The sequence below is a fragment of the Gorilla gorilla genome, chromosome X (assembly GCF_029281585.2).
Source record: "Gorilla gorilla gorilla isolate KB3781 chromosome X, NHGRI_mGorGor1-v2.1_pri, whole genome shotgun sequence".
NCBI classification, from domain to species: domain Eukaryota; kingdom Metazoa; phylum Chordata; class Mammalia; order Primates; family Hominidae; genus Gorilla; species Gorilla gorilla.
In genome coordinates this window covers 12,106,373-12,125,531 of record NC_073247.2, presented here as the reverse complement: position 1 = coordinate 12,125,531, position 19,159 = coordinate 12,106,373, and the positions used below count along the sequence as shown (strand labels likewise).

Sequence of the window (19,159 nt, the reverse complement as noted above, 5' to 3'; positions counted from 1 at the left end):
CTGCAACCTCCACCTCCCGGATTCAAGCGATTTCCGGCTAATTTTTGTATTTTTAGCAGAGACAGGGTTTCACCGTGTTGGCCAGGCTGGTCTCAAACTCCTGAGCTCAAGTGAACTGCCTGCCTCAGCCTACCAACATGCTAGGATTACAGGTGTGAGCCACCGTGCCCGGCCCAAAATACCTTTTTGGTTAGAATTCTTTTTATTCTGTCAGGGTTTTTCGTATCTGCGTTGCAGTCAGCCAACATAACGCTCCCCAGTTATTTAAGGTTATGCTTATATTTCTTTTTCTTTTTGAGACTGAGTTTTGCTCTGTCACCCAGGCTGGAGTGCAGTGGTGTGATCTCAGCTCACTGCAACCTCCGCCTCCCAGGTTCAAGCCATTTTCCTGCTTCGGCCTCCCGAGTAGCTGGGATTACAGGCGCACGCCACCAAGCCTGGCTAACTTTTGTATTTTTAGTAGAGACAGGGTGTCACCGTGTTGGCCAGGCTGGTCTTGAACTCCTGAGCTCAAGTGATCTGCCAACACTTGGCCTCCCAAAGTGTTGGGATTACAGACGTGAGCCACTGCACCTGGTCTAAATGCATTTTTGACTTAAGATATTTCAGTTTACGATGGGTTTGTTGGGATGTAAACCAATTGTAAATGGAAGAGCATCTGTATTTAAACAGCTTTGATTTCACCTCCATCCCTTTCTCCCATTCCTGAATCTCTCTATTTGAATTTCTCTTCCTTTCTGCTAAATATTTAAGCAGGTCTCGCAGTCGTCTCCACAGTGGGTCTCCAATGCCTGGGTGTCCCCTCCTTTCCCTAGGACCTATGCAGGCGTCCTCCCTCCTGCTGTAACTAAACATTTCAGCGTCCAAGTCTGAGGCCAGCATGACCTCTCCCTGCCTCCCCTTCACGCTGTGCCTGGGGCCGCTTGCAGGGCTGACAGATCCCTTCTTCACTTCATCACTTTCCTTCAGATCAAATTCCATCTGAGCTGGATCTGTCTGTTTTCATCCCCCTTGCCGCCCCCTCTGTGATGTGCAGTTTATTCATGTAAGGGCCTGCAGTTGGGCACTGCACTATCATCTTCCATCGATGTTTTTGAAGCCTAAGCGTGGGCATGACAGTGGGGTGGAGGGAGGGGTGAGGCTGGGCAGAGTCCCTGAGATGGGAGATACAGGTTCTGCAATCACTTTTGAGAACTGCTTAAATACCCTAAACAAAGTACGCTCAGCCCAGCTGGGGGTCATTTCCCCTCATCTTACCCTTGGCCTTGAGCTCATGCTCAAACAGACAGCAGAAGGGCCACCTACTGTCCCCAGCACTACCCAGGCAGGGACAGCTTCTACCTGCAAGGGTGATCTTCATCTCCTCCTGGGTCTTGTTCTGGGCCCTGGAAACCGGCGATTCTCCAATTCTTGAGATTTTTTTCCCACCCTCCTCCTTTCTGCAATATTGCCCCTTGAGGATGGGGTGGGGATTTGGAGCCATGCCAAAAATATCCAAAGGGCACTGCAATCTCTTGCTGTGGATGAAACCAGCTGATGATCTTCTCGTGGCTGCTGGCTGTTGAACATACTTTTTTTAAAAAAAAAAAATTTACTTTTTAAAAATTGACACATAATAATTGTACATATTCATGGGGTACACAGGGATGGTTCAATACCTACAATATTCAGTGATCCGGTCAGGGTAATTAGCATATCCATCATGTCAAATATGTACCCTGTCTCAGTACAGGGTCTTGTTCTGCTGCCCAGGCTGGAGTGCAGCAGCGTGATCTCGGCTCACCGCAGCCTCGACCTCCCAGGTTCAAGGGATCCTCCCACCTCAGCCTTGCGAGTAGCTGGGACCACCGGCAGGTACCGCACACCCAGCTAATTTTTGTATTTTTTTGCACAGACAGGGTTTTGCTATGTTGCTCAGGCTGGTCTCAAACTCCTGATCTCAAGCAATCATCCTGCCTCAGCCTCCCAAAGTACAGGGATTACAGGAGTGAGCCACTGTGCCTGGCCTTACTTTTTACTTCTGTGAGATTAAATTTCTTTAGCTTCCACAGATGAGTGAGAACATGTGGTGTTTAACTTTCTGTTTCTGGCTTATTTCACCTACCATAATGTCCTGTATTTCCATCCACGTTGCTGCAAATGATGAATTTCCTTCTTTTTTATGGTTGAATAGTATTCCATGGTATATCTATACATGGCATTTTTTTAACCCATTCATCCTTTGGCAAACACTTAGGTTGAGTCTGTATCTTGCCTGTTGTGAATAAACTGCAAAAACATGGACGGGGGGCGGGTGTCCCTTCAATATACTAATTTCCTTTCCTTCGGATAAATGCCCAGTGGTGTGATGGCTGGATCATGTGGTAGTTCTATTTGTAGTTTTTTGAGGAACCTTCATAGTCTTCTCCAACCTGGCTGTGCTTATTTTTAATCCCCATCAACAGTGGAGAAGAGTTCCCCTTTCTCCACATCTTCACCAGCATTGGATATTTTTTGTCTTTTTGATAATAGACACCACCTAACTGGGGTGACATGAACGTGCTTTTGTGTCCTTGCTCATCTCCTTGGGCATCAAGGCAGGATGATCCTCAATTCTGTCATCACGATTCTCTCCATGAGCTTTCCTCAGAAGCCCCAATCCCTCCACGGGAAAGTCTCTCCTAGGTTTGGCTTGACTGGCTCTGATTGAAAGGTGGCTCACGGACGGACAAACACGAAGCTACATATCTATTGTTTAAGTTGCCACCTCATCGACAATTATGAATCCAAAGCAAAAGTAGAAGTGACTTATGTCAAGAAAAATCCACGGCAACCATTCCATCGAGATTAATATGAATTGAACATGATGGGAGCTGTTTTAGAGAAACCAGAGTGCTAAGTGCTCTCACTCTGGAAATGGTTCTGTTTTTGCAGAGATTGGTGTGGCTACAACTTGGGCTGGAGCTGGAACTGGAGCGTCCTGACTGTTTTCCCTTTTGGAGTCTCTGGAAAACCACTGTTTGCCCTGGGAAGCATGTTTTCAGGGGCTGTGACAATCCGTGGAAATCCCTCCAGGGGCTGAAGGGTGGAGAATACACACTTGCTTCTGAAAGAGGGTGGCTGCCCTTACGAATGAGGGAGTGCTCACTGCGGTTCAGAATAAACTGTGAAGAATGCTTTTAATAGCCAGGCATGGTGGCTCACACTTGTAATCCCAGAACTTTGGGAGGCTGAGGCAGGTGGATCACTTGAAGCCAGGAGTTCAAGAATGGTGAAACCCGGTCTTTACTAAAAATACAAAAATTAGCTGGGTGTGGTGGCTCATGCCTGTCCACCTACTCAGGAGGCCGAGGCAGGAGAATTGCTTGGACTCGGGCGGTGGGGGTTGCAGTGAGCTGCTGAGATCGCGCCATTGCACTTCAGCCTGGGCGATCGAGTGAGACTCCGTCTCAAAAAAAAAAAAAAAAAAAAGAAAGAAAAAAGAAGAATGCTTTTAAGATCATCTGCAAAAACACAATCCTTTAAAATGATCCTTATTCAGAGAAACCTCAGGCCGTAGTTTGCAAAACCACTAAGGTACAAGATTCAGTGACGGAATAAGATTAAAATTACACAACCGGAAATCAGAAAGATGGTTTGAAAACCGTTTTCTGAGGACTCAATAGAGTCTTGTGAAGAAAGTCAATCTTGGAACCCCAATATCAGTAAGCAGGGAAAAGTCCAGCTGGGAGCTGAGCTGCTTAGGGCCTCTGCCTCCCATTCTAGTCAGTCCCCCCTCTGCTCACTGAGATAAATGCATATCTGATTGCCTCCTTTGGAAAGGCCAATCAGAAACTAAAAAAAAAAAAAATGCAACCATTTGCCTCTATCTACTTATGACCTGGAAGCCCCTGCCCCACTTTGAGTTCTCCCGCCTTGCCGGACTGAACCAATGTACTTCTTACACATATTGATACCTCATGCCTCTCTAAAATGTATAAAAGCAAGCTGTGCCCCGACCACCGTGGGCACATGTCGTCAGGACCTCCTGAGGCTGTGTCACGGGTATGTCCTTAACCTTGGCAAAATACACTTCCTAAATTAATTTTTTCGAAGCATTCGATAATATTTCTTTTTTAGGCTAGGAGTTTGAGCATTCAATTAGTTTCAATACACATCAACAGGGGATCGGAGTTCCCCTTTACTGGCCTTAAGGTGCTGTAATGCACATAAAAGCATGAGCCTTGAATGCCACAGCATTCTTGGATACTCTTTGGTTTACAGTCTAAACTTGGTTGCCTACTAAACATTTAATGTAAATGCGATTTTTCCTTAGACATCCTGAAACGAGCATGGCTCAGCACAACTGCAGCCGTTTTGCACATCATGTAAGAGCTCCACTGATGGAATTCTTCACATTCCAGCAGGAACAAGCAGAGGCCCTTGACTTTACTCGCATGAGGCACGTCCTGGGGCCAGACCCAGGCTATGGCATGCTCGGGGCACACCATGAGGAATGAAAAACCAGAAAAGCGCATTTTACACCTCCTCAGTCTTCACCATCTGAACCTAAACACCTTTTCAATGTGTTTGGGTCAATGTGAAATCACCACTCCAACATTCTTCATGCATAAAGTTGCCGAGCATAATATACGCCATAGTACAGTGAAGCGTGTGGTGTCTTCCAGAGCAATGTGTGCAAAATCTAAAGGTCACTTCTTTATAAGCAACAAGAAACGGCTCTCCCAGAGCTATCTGAAATATACAGAAAAGAATCACTTTCCTTCAGCCCAGTCCCCAGATCCTTCCCTAAGTATGATCTCAAAATAATTCTGTTGAGAAACTTGTTAGGATGAGTGGTAAAGATTTAAAACAAGAAATCTTGCCGGGCGCGGTGGCTCACGCCTGTAATCCCAGCACTTTGGGAGGCCGAAGCAGGCGGATCACAAGGTCAGGAGTTCAAGACCATCCTGGCTGACACGGTGAAACCCTGTCTCTACTAAAAATACAAAAAATTAGCCGGGCGTGGTGGTGGGCACCTGTAGTCCCAGCTAATCGGGAGGCTGAGGCAGGAGAATGGCATGAACCCGGGAGGCAGAGCTTGCAGTGAGCCAAGATTGGGCTACTGCATTCCAGCCTGGGAGACAGACTCCGCCTCAAAAAAAAAAAAAAAGATTTCTTTTTCTTTTTCTTTGAGACAGTGTCTCGCTCTGTCACCCAGGTGGGAGTGTAGTGGTGAGATTATAGCTCACTACAGCCTTGACCTCCAAGGCTCAAGCATTCCTCCTGCCTCAGCCTCCCAAGTAGCTGGGACTACAGGTGCACACATCCATGCCTGGCTAATTTTTTGACTTTTTTTTTGTAGAGATGAGGTCTCAGTGTGTTGCTGGCTGGTCTCGTACTCGTGGGCTCAAGCAATCCTCCCACCTCAGCCTTCCAAAGTGTTAGGATTACAGGTGTTGAGTCACCGTGCCTGGCCCCAGGAAATCTTTAAACACAAGATATTATTCCAAAGTATTCACCTAGAAATTGGAGCTGGAGAAATGACGGCCTCCATTATTTGTTTTGCAAGTAAGGTGTATTTTCATTTTTCTTCGATGGGGACAAAGTGCTGCAGACTCGGCCTCAGTAGACACCACTGTACAGGTCAACATTCATTTGAACATTGAACCCCGGCAGGAATTCATCTTCACTTGAACCACTGTTCAAGTCAGGGGTTCGGCTGAAACCTCTCAGGATGCACGGCCAGGCAGTTGGGTTGAAGGGGCACTGATGGAAGCCTCCCTTTTTGAACCTGAAAGAGCTCTGGCTCCCCCAGAATCTGTAAACTGCATGAGACTGAGCATCTGTCTCCATGTGGCATCAGTTTTTTGAGGCTGCTATATAAGAAACGGCCACAAACTGGGTGGTTTACACCAAGGCAGACTGACCATCTGACAGTTCTGGGGGCCAGAAGTCCAGTGGATTAAAATCAAGGTGTCGGCAGGGCTGGTTCCTTCTTGGGGACCTGGGGGAGAATCCATTTCCTGCCTTCTCTGGCTTCTGGAGGCCACCATATTCCCTGGCTCGTGGCCTCCTCTTCCATCTTCAAAGCCAGCAGCCCAGCATCTTCCAATCCCCTCTCTCTCTGGCCTCTGCTTCCAGCTTCACACTCCTTCTCTGACCTTCACACTTCCACCTTCTTCTTTGAAGGGAGGTTTGTGATGACTAAGAGCCCACTCCCATAATCCAAGACCATACCTCCCCAGCTCAGGGTCCCTCATTTAATCACAACTGCAAACGCCCTTTTGCCACACAAGGTGACATTCACAGGTCCTAGGGATTGGGGCATAGACATCTTTCTGCAGGTGAGCTTGATTCGGTGTGCCGTAATGCAAATAAATGCAGAGCCTTGAATGCCACAGCAAGCCAAAGACCAGCCCTTCCCCTCCATCTCCCCTCCCCAGAGAGCCAGGGAAGCCGGCTCTCTCTGCTCTCTCACTGCGAGCCAGCGTCTGACTCTCCATCACACCTGTGAGGAATGCAGGTACTTACATCTTCTGAACGGCGTCCTTCAGGTAGGGACAGGGTCTCATCCACTATCTGGGTTGGCTCCGGAAGGCCCTGAGCAGGCTGGTTAGAACCCAGTGGTGAATTTGCACACGGCACGCCGGCACTGGGTGTTGAATTGTCACATGGCTCTCCAACACCAGATGCTGAATCCGCACACGGCCCCCCCACATCACTGAGGCAAAGCTGCACAAAAACAGACACATGGAGTGAGTCTTCCCTATGTCTCCTCAATTCACCTGCTGTCCTGGGGGGCGGGTGGGGCCCTGTGTAGCCAGGGCTCCCAGCTCCCATCTGCCAATCATTAAATAATTGTCCTAAATGTTTTCTTTCTCAGGACCGTTTGACACTAAGCCTTAAAATTCCCTCCTATGCAATCCAGTACTTAGTAATCCAGTACTTAGTAATCTGGTACTTAGTAATCCAGTACTTAGTAATCCAGTACTTAGTAATCCGGTACTTAGTAATCCAGTACTTAGTAATCCAGTACTTAGCAAAACGCCCAGCAGGAAATATGTGACAAGTCAATGTTTGTGAAGTGAATACAAATAAACGTCCATTGCTAGTGTCACTCGGTGAGAGAAATTTTCAGCAGTCCTTAAAAAGCAGCCTAGATCCACCCAAATAAAAAACCATACTAAAAATTAAAATAGGGATTCTTTTCAATTTCCCAGGCAATGCATGTGCTGATAGCAGACTCTGTTGTACTAGCAAATGCTCTAGTTAAAAAAAAAAAAAGGCCGGGCTTGGTGGCTCACGCCTGTAATCCCAACACTTTGGGAGGCTGAGGCGGGTGGATCACTTGAGGTCAGAGCTTCAAGACCAGCCTGGCCAACATGGCAAAACCCCGTCTCCACTAAAAGCACAAAAATTAGCTGGGCGTGGTGGTAGGCACCTGTAATCCCAGCTCCTTGGGAGGCTGAGGCAGGAGAATTGCTTGAACCCAGAAGGCGGAGGTTGCAGTGAGCCAAGATCACGTCACTGCACTCCAGCCTGGGTAACAGAGTGAGACTCTATCTCAAAAAACAAACAAACAAACAAAACTCTAGTTTTCTTTACTCTAGTTAAAAAATACTCTGGTACTCTAGTACAAATGCTCTAGTTAAAAAAAAAAAAAAAAAAAAAAAGCTCAAAGTTTTTTTACTTTAGTGAAAAAAGCCATTAGGGATAAGAAGTTTCCTGAGTCCTAATTGCAAGAGGTCTTCTGCAAGGCAGATGCAGCCCACATTCAGCACACTGCAGATACTCCACCATTTAGCACACCTAGGGGCTGTCATTATATTCTTTGCAATCAAATTGGTGTCAATCAAAACTTTACAAAATCCTCTTCAGACACTTCCTCCAACTGCTATCTCAAATGATGGTTTCAAGTGGAAAATGTTGACCCGAATGACGTCGTAATCAGTCATTGTGAACCACTTGTCCATGAGTGTCTCCTACTCTGATGAGGATGGCTAATTTCAATAACCTATTTCTGCACCAGGCCTATACATCAAAACAGGATCTCCAGTCATTAGGCATTCTCTATTTTGAGCTAAAACATAAAAATTTTTTTAAAAGGTGCTTGCTTCTCAGTATTCTTTTCCATGAAATACAGTATTTAGACAAAAAAGGGGCATTTCAGAAAAAAACCACGCCAGACCTTGGTGACAAGGATGTTCTCCTCGTCCTCAGCTACGGGTTTTAAGGGAATCCCCCACTTACTGTGTGACCAGGAGACGCGCGTGCTTCCCCCGCTTGGACGCTTTTATAAAGGGGCAACACATTGTTCTGGTAGACCGCCCACCAGAGATGAAGGAATGCCGCCTGGTGCTGGCTGCTGGACGCTGAGCCTTGCTCCAACACCGAGCCACTCTGTGGATTGTACTTGTAGTTCCAAGGTTTCATGGACCCCAAAAAGTGGACGACCTTTGCACTGGAACCGAATCTGAGAAGGAAACAGAAGGGATTCTGATTTCCACTCAGATGTGATAAAAGACACCCAGAAAGCATCCACCTACCATGGGGCTCCTCAAAGACAGCCTCTGAAGGACTTGTCCCAATGGGTTTCCATTATTGATTATTATTACTGATGATACTACTACTATCAGCATAGTAACCAATATATAATCAATAATAATACACTACTACTTCCAATGCAGTAATCAATATATGACCCATAATAAGATTTCTACTATCAACATAGTCATCAATATATAATCAATAATAATACACTACTACTATCAATGCATGTAATCAATATATGATCAATAACAATATATTACTATCAATGTAGTAATCGTTATGTAATCAATACTATGCTACTATTATCAACATAGTACTCAATAATCAATAATCTACCACTATCAATGTAGTAATCAATATATAGTCAACAATATACTACTACTAGCATAGTAATCAATATATAACCAATAGTAACATACTGCTACTATCAATTCAGTAATCAATATGTGATCAATAATAACAAAATACTATCACTATAGTAATCAATATATAATCAATAATAATATACTAGTACTATCAATGCAGTAATCAATATATGAGCAATACTAGCATACCACTACTATCAAGATAGTAATTAATATATCATCAATAATACTACTCCAATGCTATCAGCATAGTAGTAGTAGTTTCATTTGCAGTTATTTTGCATAAAGATATATTTTTTAAATCACAGTTTTTGCAGTTATTTTATTTTCTATATATCAAAAAACATAATCGTAATCCATTGACATTTTTTCCCAAAACGGGAAAAATAAATCAGTTTTGTAAAAACGTGAAGTACAGCAGCCCAAATCATCATATCCTTAAAACGACAGGGGCAAAAAAAAATAGCTTTTACAGTGGCTAATGCAAGCGGCAAAGCAATTGGCTTTTTTTCTCTTTTACAGGATTCTAAATTTTCCCCTTGCCAACTTTTTTGTTGTTCATCATCACCATCCTCCAGGAGCCTTTTTAAACTTTTTTTTCGTGGATCACCTCCTCATGAAATATGAACACAAAAGTCACATGACATATCTATGTTCTGTACATTACATCTGTGATTATACAGTAAAAAATAACAAGATTTCACTCCCAAGAATCAATTTCTCTTCCTTAGGGACACCGTGTCCTCTGTAGAGAATGCAGACTCTAGAATTATTCATTCCCAAGGTGATTCTCAGATTCTCTATTTTCATTTATAGCCATATCTTCTGGAGCAGTGAATTTCACAGCTTCTGGTCCCCTCACCCTTGACCCTTTTAGGAACCCAAAGAGCTTTGTCCATGTGGATTCTTTCTTTTTTTTTTTCTCCTGAGCTGAGGCTTGCTCTGTCACCCAGGCTGGAGTGCAGTGGCATGATCTCGGCTCACTGCAAACTCCACTTCCCAGGTTCAAGTGAGCCTCCCTCCGCAGCCTCCCGAGTAGCTGAGACTAGCGGTGTGCAACACCACATTCGGCTAATGTTTTGTTTTATTTTTTCGTAGAGACAGGGTTTCGTCCTGTTGCTCAGGCTGGTCTCAAACTCCTGAGCTCAAGTGATCCGCCCGCCTCGGCCTCCCAAAGGGCTGGAATGACAGGCGTGAGCCAATGTGCCCGGCCATGTCCCTGTGGATTCTCTCTCTCCATATTTACAATAATCGATATTAAAACTGAGAAATTAGAAAGCGTATTTATCAATCCCTTTAAAAAAAATCAAACCATTATGCAGTAACATAAATTTCATAATTTTTCATTAAAAAAATTTCTATATTAAAAAAAATCATTGTGAGAAGAGTGCCATCCATTTTCCCAAGAGGTGACAGCTGGTTCCTCCTAGCTCCATCTGTGTTCAGGGTATTATTACCTTATCACATGCCATGTAGTGTCTGTAAACTCTCAGCATAGACACATGAGAAAATGGCAGCAAAAAGGGAAAAAAAATCACATCTTCAAATTCTTTTTTTAAAGTAGTTATGACTTTGAAGACACTTGAAAGAGTTGTGGGGTCAGGGTTCCTTGGGCCACACTTTGGGGATCATTGTCGTAGAGCCTTGGCTAGCTATCATTCACAGCAACAAGCAAGCAGGAAACGAGATGTGTGTGTGTGTTTCTGTGTGTGTATATACATATATAAAGACGTATATAGATAGATAGATCTATGTATTAATATATAGATAGATGTCTAGATCTACATAGATGGGTAGATGCCTATATAGAGATCTAGATCTAGATAGATAGATCTATATAGAGAGAGATCTAGATCTAGATACATAGAGAGATATATAGATCCATGTATATACATAGATATCTAGATAGATCTAGATAGATATACAGATATAGATATATAGATCTATGTATATAGATAGATATCTGGATCTAGATAGATAGATATAGATAGATATCTATATGGATGAAGATCTAAATCTAGATGTATATCTAGATACATAGATATCTAGTTCTAGATAGATAGATATAGGTATCTATATAGTGATGTAGATCTAGATAGATAGATAGATAGATGTTTATAGATAGATATCCAGATCTATCTGAATAGATACATATGATAGATGATAGATTAGACAGATAGATAGAGAGATATCTAGGTCTAGATAGATAGAGAGATATCTAGGTCTAGATAGATAGATGAATATCTACATAGATATAGAGATTAGATAGATCAATGTATATAGATATCTATATCTAGATATAGATACATATATACATATAGATATATAGATCTATGTATACAGATAGATATCCAGATCTAAATAGATAGATATGGATAGATAGATAGATAGATAGATAGATAGATAGATAGATAGACAGATAGATAAACAGATGTCTAGGCCTATATAGATAGATAACTATATAGACAGATATATATCTATATAGATAGACATAGAGATCTAGATACATAGACACATAGACATAGGTATCTATCTATACAGATAAATAGATATTTAGATCTACCTAGATAGAGATGATAGATAGATAGATAGATGATAGATAGATAGATAAATAGATGATAGATAGATAGATAGATAGACAGATAGATTGATAGATAGATAGATAGATTGATAGATAGATAGAGTTTTTAAATATGCCGACAGCTGGTATGTCTTCCAGGAGGGAAGGTGGATCGGTAGTGGCAGATCTGGCAGGATTCGCCAGGGTGGAGAACTTACTGCTTGAAGGCAGGGCTGTAAGTGTACATCGTGTTACTACTCAAGTTATAGATGAATGGCAGGTGCTTGTGGATGTCTGTGGTTGACCAGTTCCTGAAGAAACTATTCAGTAAGCCTTGGTCTGCCCCTATATAATGAGCAAACACAAAAGCAGGTTAGCAAAGTATGGCTTGGTTCACTCCAAGAACGCGAGATGTGCCTGAAGCTCTCAACATAAACACTTGCCTTCAGGGTTACTAATTCCATTTCTTCTGTCTGCCAGCTGCACACATTCTCTTGGTTCTCAGAAAAGACTGATAACCCAAGCCATTGATAAAAATAAGTGCATATTCCCTCCAAAATTCTCCACCAGGAGTCCCCAGAATGAATGCTAAAATTGCATATGGAGTCCAAAGCACTCCACTGGTCCCCTAATGAATTCTCCCTGGTAGTGACAATGCTTTTCCCATCATTTTTGCCAGTTTCATTAACTTCCCCTTTACCTAGAGGCAATTCTTCACTGCTCCAGTATTTTCTTTTACTTTACAAAAATTCCAGCACATTTCCTCTCTACTGACGCCCATTTCAACAAATACTCGGCTTCAGGTTGCCTCCTTTTAATTCTCCCTATATTCTACCAGGGGTCAAGCAACTACACACTGTGCATGTTTTTATAAATAAAGTTTTATTGGAACACAGCCATGCTCTTTTCTTTTTCTCTGAGACAGGGTCTCACTTTGTCACCCTGACTGGAGTGCAGTGGTGCAATCATAGCTCACTGTAGGCTTGAGCTCCTGAGCTCAGCTGCTGCTCCCAACTCAGCCTCCCAGGGCTTGGGGACTACAGGTGCCAGCATCACATCCAGCTTATTTTTGTATTTTTTGTAGAGATGGGGTCTTGCCACGTTGCCTAGGCTGGTCTTGAACTCCTGGTATCAAGCCATCTGCCCACCCCGGTCTTGAACTCCACACCTCAAGCAATCTGTCCGCCCTGGCCTCCCAAAGTGCTGGGATTACAGGCATGAGCCACCACGGCCAGCCCATGTTCAATGCCAAGTACAGTCATGCAACACATAAAAGTGCTTCAGTCAAAGACAGACCATACATATGACGGTGGTCCCATAAGATTTTATACTGTATTTTCACTGGACCTTTGTGATGTTTAGATATGTTTAGAACACAGATACCTCCCATTATGTTACAGTTGCCTACAACATTCAGTGCAGTCCCATGCTATATGGGTTTGTAGCCTAGAAGGAATAGGCTGTACCCTCCAGCCTAGGTATACAGTAGGCTACATCATCCAGGTGTGTGTAGATACACTCTGGGACGTTCATACAATGACAAAATCACTTAACAACACATTTCCCAGACCGCATCCCTGTCGCTGAGCGAGGTGTGACTGTATGGTCAACGGCTGACTTCGTGTTACATCTGCAGAGTTGAGTGTGTGCAACAGAGACCACAAGGCGTGCAACTCTGAAAATGTTACTATCCAGCCCTTTAGAGAACGATTTGCTCACCTATCTTATATGACTGGATTGTCGAACCATTCTTTCTACTCAGCAAGGATATTTCCAATGGTTCTCTCAACTGCATATTTCCTTATGAGCATCCTGATCTCTTCCTACACCCCTGACTGGCCATATTCTTCAATTCCCACCTTGGTCTTCAAGTGGCCGTTCCCAGATACGGGGAAACGGGGTGAGGCTGCGATGCGGGTCCAGGCAGCAGTCCCGTTCTCTTCCTTAAGCGTCCAGGCTGCCCTGACTTACCATCAAAGCTGCCGTGTTCCATGGCGTGCTGCAGCAGGAGTTTATGCGTGTGGAGAGAAGGCTGGAAGACAAACACCCCGCTATTGAAGCAATCCGGCCATCCAGGATCCGGGGCCGCAGAAAACTCTCCCCTGTCGAATAGCTCATCGACATTGGACAGCACCTGGTGAAGCAAAACACGCAGAACCCGCCGCAATGCTTCTTTTACCAATGCTTCTGTTTTTGAGACAGAGTCTTGCTCTGTCGCCCAGGCTGGAGTGCAGTGGTTCAGTCTCGGCTCACTGCGGCCTCCGCCTCCCGGGTTCAAGCGATCCCCCCACCTCAGCCTCGTGAGTAGCTGGGATTACAGGCACCTGTTACCATGCCTGGCTAATTTTTGCATTTTTAGTAAAAACGGTTTCATCATGTTGGCCAGGCTGGTCTCGAACTCCTGGCCTCAAGTGATCCACCCATCTCAACCTCCCAAAGTGCTGAGATTACAGGCATGAGCCACTGTGCCCAGCCACAAGTTTTTTCCCTCATGATTCTATTTTGTGTGTGTAAAATACTGTGGTTATAATTCATTCTTGGGGTAGGAACATGTCTTCCAATCCCCCGTTCTCTTCAACAGGGTCTAGCACAGTGCTCGGGGGTATGTTATGTCTGATTATAATAGACTGAACATCTGTGTTAGAAATAGAAATGCACATGACCTCACAGGAATCTACCAGTAAGAGGTGACAGCCCGGCCAGCATGGCGAAACCCAGTCTGTACAGAAATACAAAAATTAACTGGGCATGAAGGCGGGTGCCTGTAATCGCAGCCACTCGGGAGGCTGAGGTGGGAGAATCACTTGAACTCAGGAGGTGGAGGTTGCAGTGAGCCGAGATCGTGCCATTGCACTCCAGCTTGGGTGACAGAGCGACTGTGTCACACACACACAAAAAAGTTGACAGCCTGCTTAAGGATAGAGATGTGGTCTTGGAGGGCTTCCTATCATGCAGAGAGTCTTCACTCACCAGAGTGTCTGCATCCAGGAAGACACACTTGCTGTAGCGAGTGAGAGTCCAACAGTGAAGCTTGGTGAGGGTGAGCCCGAGCTCAGGTCTCTTCAGAAAGGCCAGGTGGATGTAGTCTGCACTATTGATTAGATTCACTTCAATGACTTCGTCGAACACCTTCGAGAGGATGACCCTGGAACAGACATGTGCCAAATAGCGGGACAGCGGGTGAATATTCAGCATAGAACCACCTCCTCCTTCAAGAGGGTGCTGTTTTGCTGCTCACAAACGTGGAATGCAAAGAGAATCCCCACAGCCCTCACTGCGGTCTCCATGTTCAGAGCACATTTCCACGGATGGCTTAGAGCTGTGCACACCGTCCACTTGTGCCCAAAAGCCTCTGCATGCTTGAATGCAAATGCCAATGGTGTGAAACCCCACTGTACCGGGAGAATTAATATATTACTTTAGTAATGTACCTGAGCTAAATGACTGAGGCTTTAGAGGTGCATAGAAACCACCACAATTTGTGTGACATTTTGAAGTGAATTAGGTATCTTTGAACATGCTTCTTTGATACCCATTGTTATATTTTTCAATCAACACAAAGCACAATGACTACTCTAAGTTCAGTATTTTCATATTCATATATTTAAAGTCATGCAAGGCCTGGCGTGGTGGCTTATGCCTGCAATCCCAGCACTTTGGGAGGCCGAGGCAGCCAGATCACTTGAGGTCAGGAGTTCAAGATCAGCCTGGCCAGCATGGTGAAACCCCTTCTCCACTAAAAATACAAAAATTAGCCAGGTGTGGTGGCACCTGTAGTCCCAGCTACTCAGGAGGCCGGAGCAGGAGAATCGCTTGAACCCGGGAGGCGGAGATTGCACTGACCTGAGATCGCACCACTGCACTCCAACCTGGGCGACAGAGCGAGACTCTATCTCAAAACAAACAAACAAAAAACAAAAACAAACAAACAAAAAGCTTAAATTAGCCAGGCGTGGTGGTGGGCACCTGTAATTGCTGCTACTCAAGAGGCTGAGGCAGGAGAATCGCTTGAACCCAGGAGGCAGAGGTTGCAGTGAGCCGAGATGGCACCACTGCCCTCCAGCCTGGGCGACAGAGTGGGACTCTGTCTCAAAAAACAAACAAAAAAATAAAGTCATGCAAGCTGCAACTTCCCTGTCAAAATTACTGGCTGCCAAATTTATACCTGTTTCTTCAGCTGTACCTTTTGATATTTAGAATTTTTAAATTTCTGTGAAGTAGATTTTGTAGAATGTAATGTGTTCACTGCCTTTGTGAAGCGATATATAATTGCATAATTTCTGTGTGTAAACTGAATGCTTGGGCTTTCAATCTAGTATTCATATATAGTAATAAATATTAATACTATGAAAAAGAAATGCATGCATACTTGAAAAATGTGACAAATTGAACAGAACTGTCTTAAGATGCATGCACTTGGGCCATCTCTTAGGAAGACAGTTTCCCTCTGTAAGCTGCAGAGGCAGAGAAATGTAAATGCTGAGCTGGTAGAAACTAACAGATGTCCATAACAATCTCTATCAATTTTTACTTTCTGTATTCAAAGCTTACATTGTTAGTTGCATACAAGTTTGAGACTCGAAGCTTGAAAGACTGTCCATTTTATCAAAGTGAAATTTGCTCTGTTCCATTTATTTATTTATTTTTGCTTAAATCCCACTTCATCATAGTCTGGAACATATCGGGATGACAGAAAAATTAAGCAAGTGCTAGAAAAGGATGGGGGCATATTGAAAGAATACAGGGGGCCAGCTAGGGGAAGCACCCAATTGCCAAAGCTGAAATAATGTAATCAATAACAAAAAACAACAAGCCCAAAATATGAAATAAATATTCATGAGCCTACACTAATATAAGTTTTCTTTTTGATACAGGGTGTCACTCTGTCACCCAGGCTCTAGCAATCATAGCGCATTGCAGCCTCAAACTCCTGGGCTCAAGTGGTCCGCCTGCCTCAGCCTCCCAAGTAACTGGGACTACAAGTGCATGCCACCATGCCTGGCTAATTTTTTGTATTTTTTGGTAGAAATGGGGTTTCACAATGTTTATGAAGCTTGTCTCGAACTTCTGGGCTCAAGCAATCTGCCTGCCTCAGTCTCACAAAGTGCTGGGATTACAGGCATGAGCCACCACGCCTGACCTAATATAACTATTGAATAAACAAATATGTGAGAAAGAAAGGGCAGGTTTAATTTAGAAGATAATTCCAAGTAATTGAAATAGAAGGAATGAGGGAAGTAGAAAACCACGATTAGGCAAACACTATAGTAACAACTATTGCAGACAAGACTCACTGATTTTTAGAGAAGAAACAGGCTGTTTGTATAATGTCTATGCCAAGATATTTTCCATTACTAAAAGAAAAACATAATAATTTCACAGTGGAGAATTCCAACAGACACCACTTAATCCAGGTGATGAAATTTAACATCACCAGGTCAGGACATACAGACATCATGCACTCCATAACATGACACACTGAAAACTTACATCAATTCTGATGATTTTTTTGCCAAAAATGCATAACCTCAGTCTAATCATGAGAAAACACTAGACAAAACCAAACTGAAGGCTGGGCACAGGGGCTCATGCCTGTAATTCCAGCACTTTGGGAGGCCTAGGCAGGTGGATCACCTGACATCAGGAGTTCGAGACCAGCCTGGCCAACAAGGTGAAACCCCGTCTCTACTAAAAATACAAAAACTAGCCGGGTGCGGTGGCGGGAAACTAATCCCAGCTACTCTGGAGGCTGAGGCATGAGAATTGCTTGAACCTGGGAGGCAGAGGTTGCAATGAGCTGAGATCGTGCCACTGCACTCCAGCCTGGGCGACAGAGCGAGGCTCTGTCTCAAAACAACAACAACAACAACAACAACAACAAACAACTGAAAAACAATCTATAAAACAATTGACCATTACTTAGATTGGATAGTGGAACAGAATCATATCACATGCATCCATTTATTTTCAACATTTTGTTTGTTTTTAATTAAGCTGCCTCCTACACTACTGTATGTCTGGATTTTATGTTTATTTTCCCATTCAGAAAGCCTATCTTTTTTAAAGGAATTTTAATCTATTCATGTTTATTATGATCACGGTTATATTTGGATTGAGTCCTGCAGTTTCATTTTATATTATTTTCCCTTTTTTACATATATCAGATTTTCTATTTCTTCAGTTTTCACTCGCGTCCGTGTGAAGAGACCACCAAACAGGCTTTGTGTGAGCAACAAGGCTGTTTATTTCACCTGGGTGCAGGCGGGGGCTGAGTCCGAAAAGAGAGTCAGCGAAGGGAGATAGGGGTGGGGCCGTTTTATAAGATTTGGGTAGGTCAAGGAAAATTGCAGTCAAAGGGGGGTTGTTCTCTGGCGGGCAGGAGTGGGGGTCACAAGGTGCTCAGTAGGGGAGCTTTTGAGCCAGGATGAGCCAGGAGAAGGAATTTCACAAGATAATGTCATTAGTTAAGGCAGGAACAGGCCATTTTCACTTCTTTTGTGGTGGAATGTCATCAGTTAAGGCAGGAACTGGCCATCTGGATGTGTACATGCAGGTCACAGGGGATATGACGGCTTAGCTTGGGCTCAGAGGCCTGACATCAGTGTAATTCTTTCCCATCCACCTCTGATTGCATGAATCAGGTTTTCTTCAATCCACGCATTTCCCATTAAGGCTCTGAAACTTGTACACATCTTTTCTAGTTTTCTGGTGGTAACCACCTTTCACCTGTCAGCACACGTATTTAAGCTTATATTTTCTATCAAATATAAAGATAATCACTACCTATGTCTTCTTCCCAGACGAAACAAAAACATGAACATATGCTCATTCTCTCTTTCAATTACCTCCCATGTGAAATGTTAATTCCAGATTATTTTCACAACTGTGCACTAACACATTCAGACTTAACTCTGTTTTATACATTTATTTATTCAGCACTGCTTCCTGTGTGCTCTCTTCTATTTATTATTATCATTATCATTATCATTATCATTATTATTATTATTTTGAGACAGGGTCTTGCTCTGTCACCCAGGCTGGAGTGCAGTGGTGTAATCATAGCTTACTGCGGCTTCAATCTCCTAGGCTCCAGTGATCCTCCCGCCTCAGCCTCCTGAGTAACTGGGACTACAGGCATGTGCCACTGCACTCAGCAATTTTTAAAAATTTTTTAGTAGAGATGAGACCCCACTATGTTGTCCAGGCTGGTCTTGAACTCCTGGACTCAAGCGATCCTCCCACTTCAGCCTCCCAAAATGCTGTGGTTACAGGCATGAGCCACTGTGCTTGGCTACTCTCGCCTTTCTTGGATTACATTCCATTTTGCCGGAGTCAATCAACTAACTTTTTCCTCAAAGGTCTTTGAGGGATAACATTTTTAACGTTTGCAAATTTGAAAAGTCTTTGTTTTGCTTTCAAATTACGGTACTAAAGCTGAATACAGAACTTTCATTTCAAAGTTATCTTGCACCAGAATTTTGAGACATCAATTGTCACAACCAGATTGATACAGAAAGGCATTTAGGATTTTTCTTCATTTTTGCTGCTCTGAAATTTTACCACTTGGTGTCTACATTTGAGCTTTCTTCATCCACTCTGCTCAATATCTGGAACACTTTCAATCTAAACTTTTTCTCAGAGCTGAAATATAATAGGAGTTACTTCTTTCTTTCTTTTTCTTTCTCTCCTATTTGACACATATTGAAGCTCTCGGACCTTTTCT

The 19,159-nt window shown here is 43.5% G+C and overlaps 1 protein-coding gene across 10 annotated transcripts in view; it reads right to left on the bottom strand.

Annotated features, from left to right (window-relative positions):
* GYG2 (glycogenin 2) overlaps positions 1-19,159 on the bottom strand; it is a 53,538-nt gene that overhangs the window by 14,437 nt on the left and 19,942 nt on the right. For all 10 annotated transcript variants that reach the window (XM_055376357.2, XM_019019469.4, XM_004063733.5 and 7 more), the window contains 5 exons: positions 14,407-14,581; positions 13,408-13,570; positions 11,655-11,781; positions 8,212-8,434; positions 6,493-6,693 (listed from right to left, as the gene is read on the bottom strand). In XM_055376357.2, coding sequence (XP_055232332.1) covers positions 6,493-6,693; positions 8,212-8,434; positions 11,655-11,781; positions 13,408-13,429 — 573 coding nt within the window. In that variant the 5' untranslated portion in view covers positions 13,430-13,570; positions 14,407-14,581. The remainder of the gene's footprint in view (positions 1-6,492; positions 6,694-8,211; positions 8,435-11,654; positions 11,782-13,407; positions 13,571-14,406; positions 14,582-19,159) is intronic.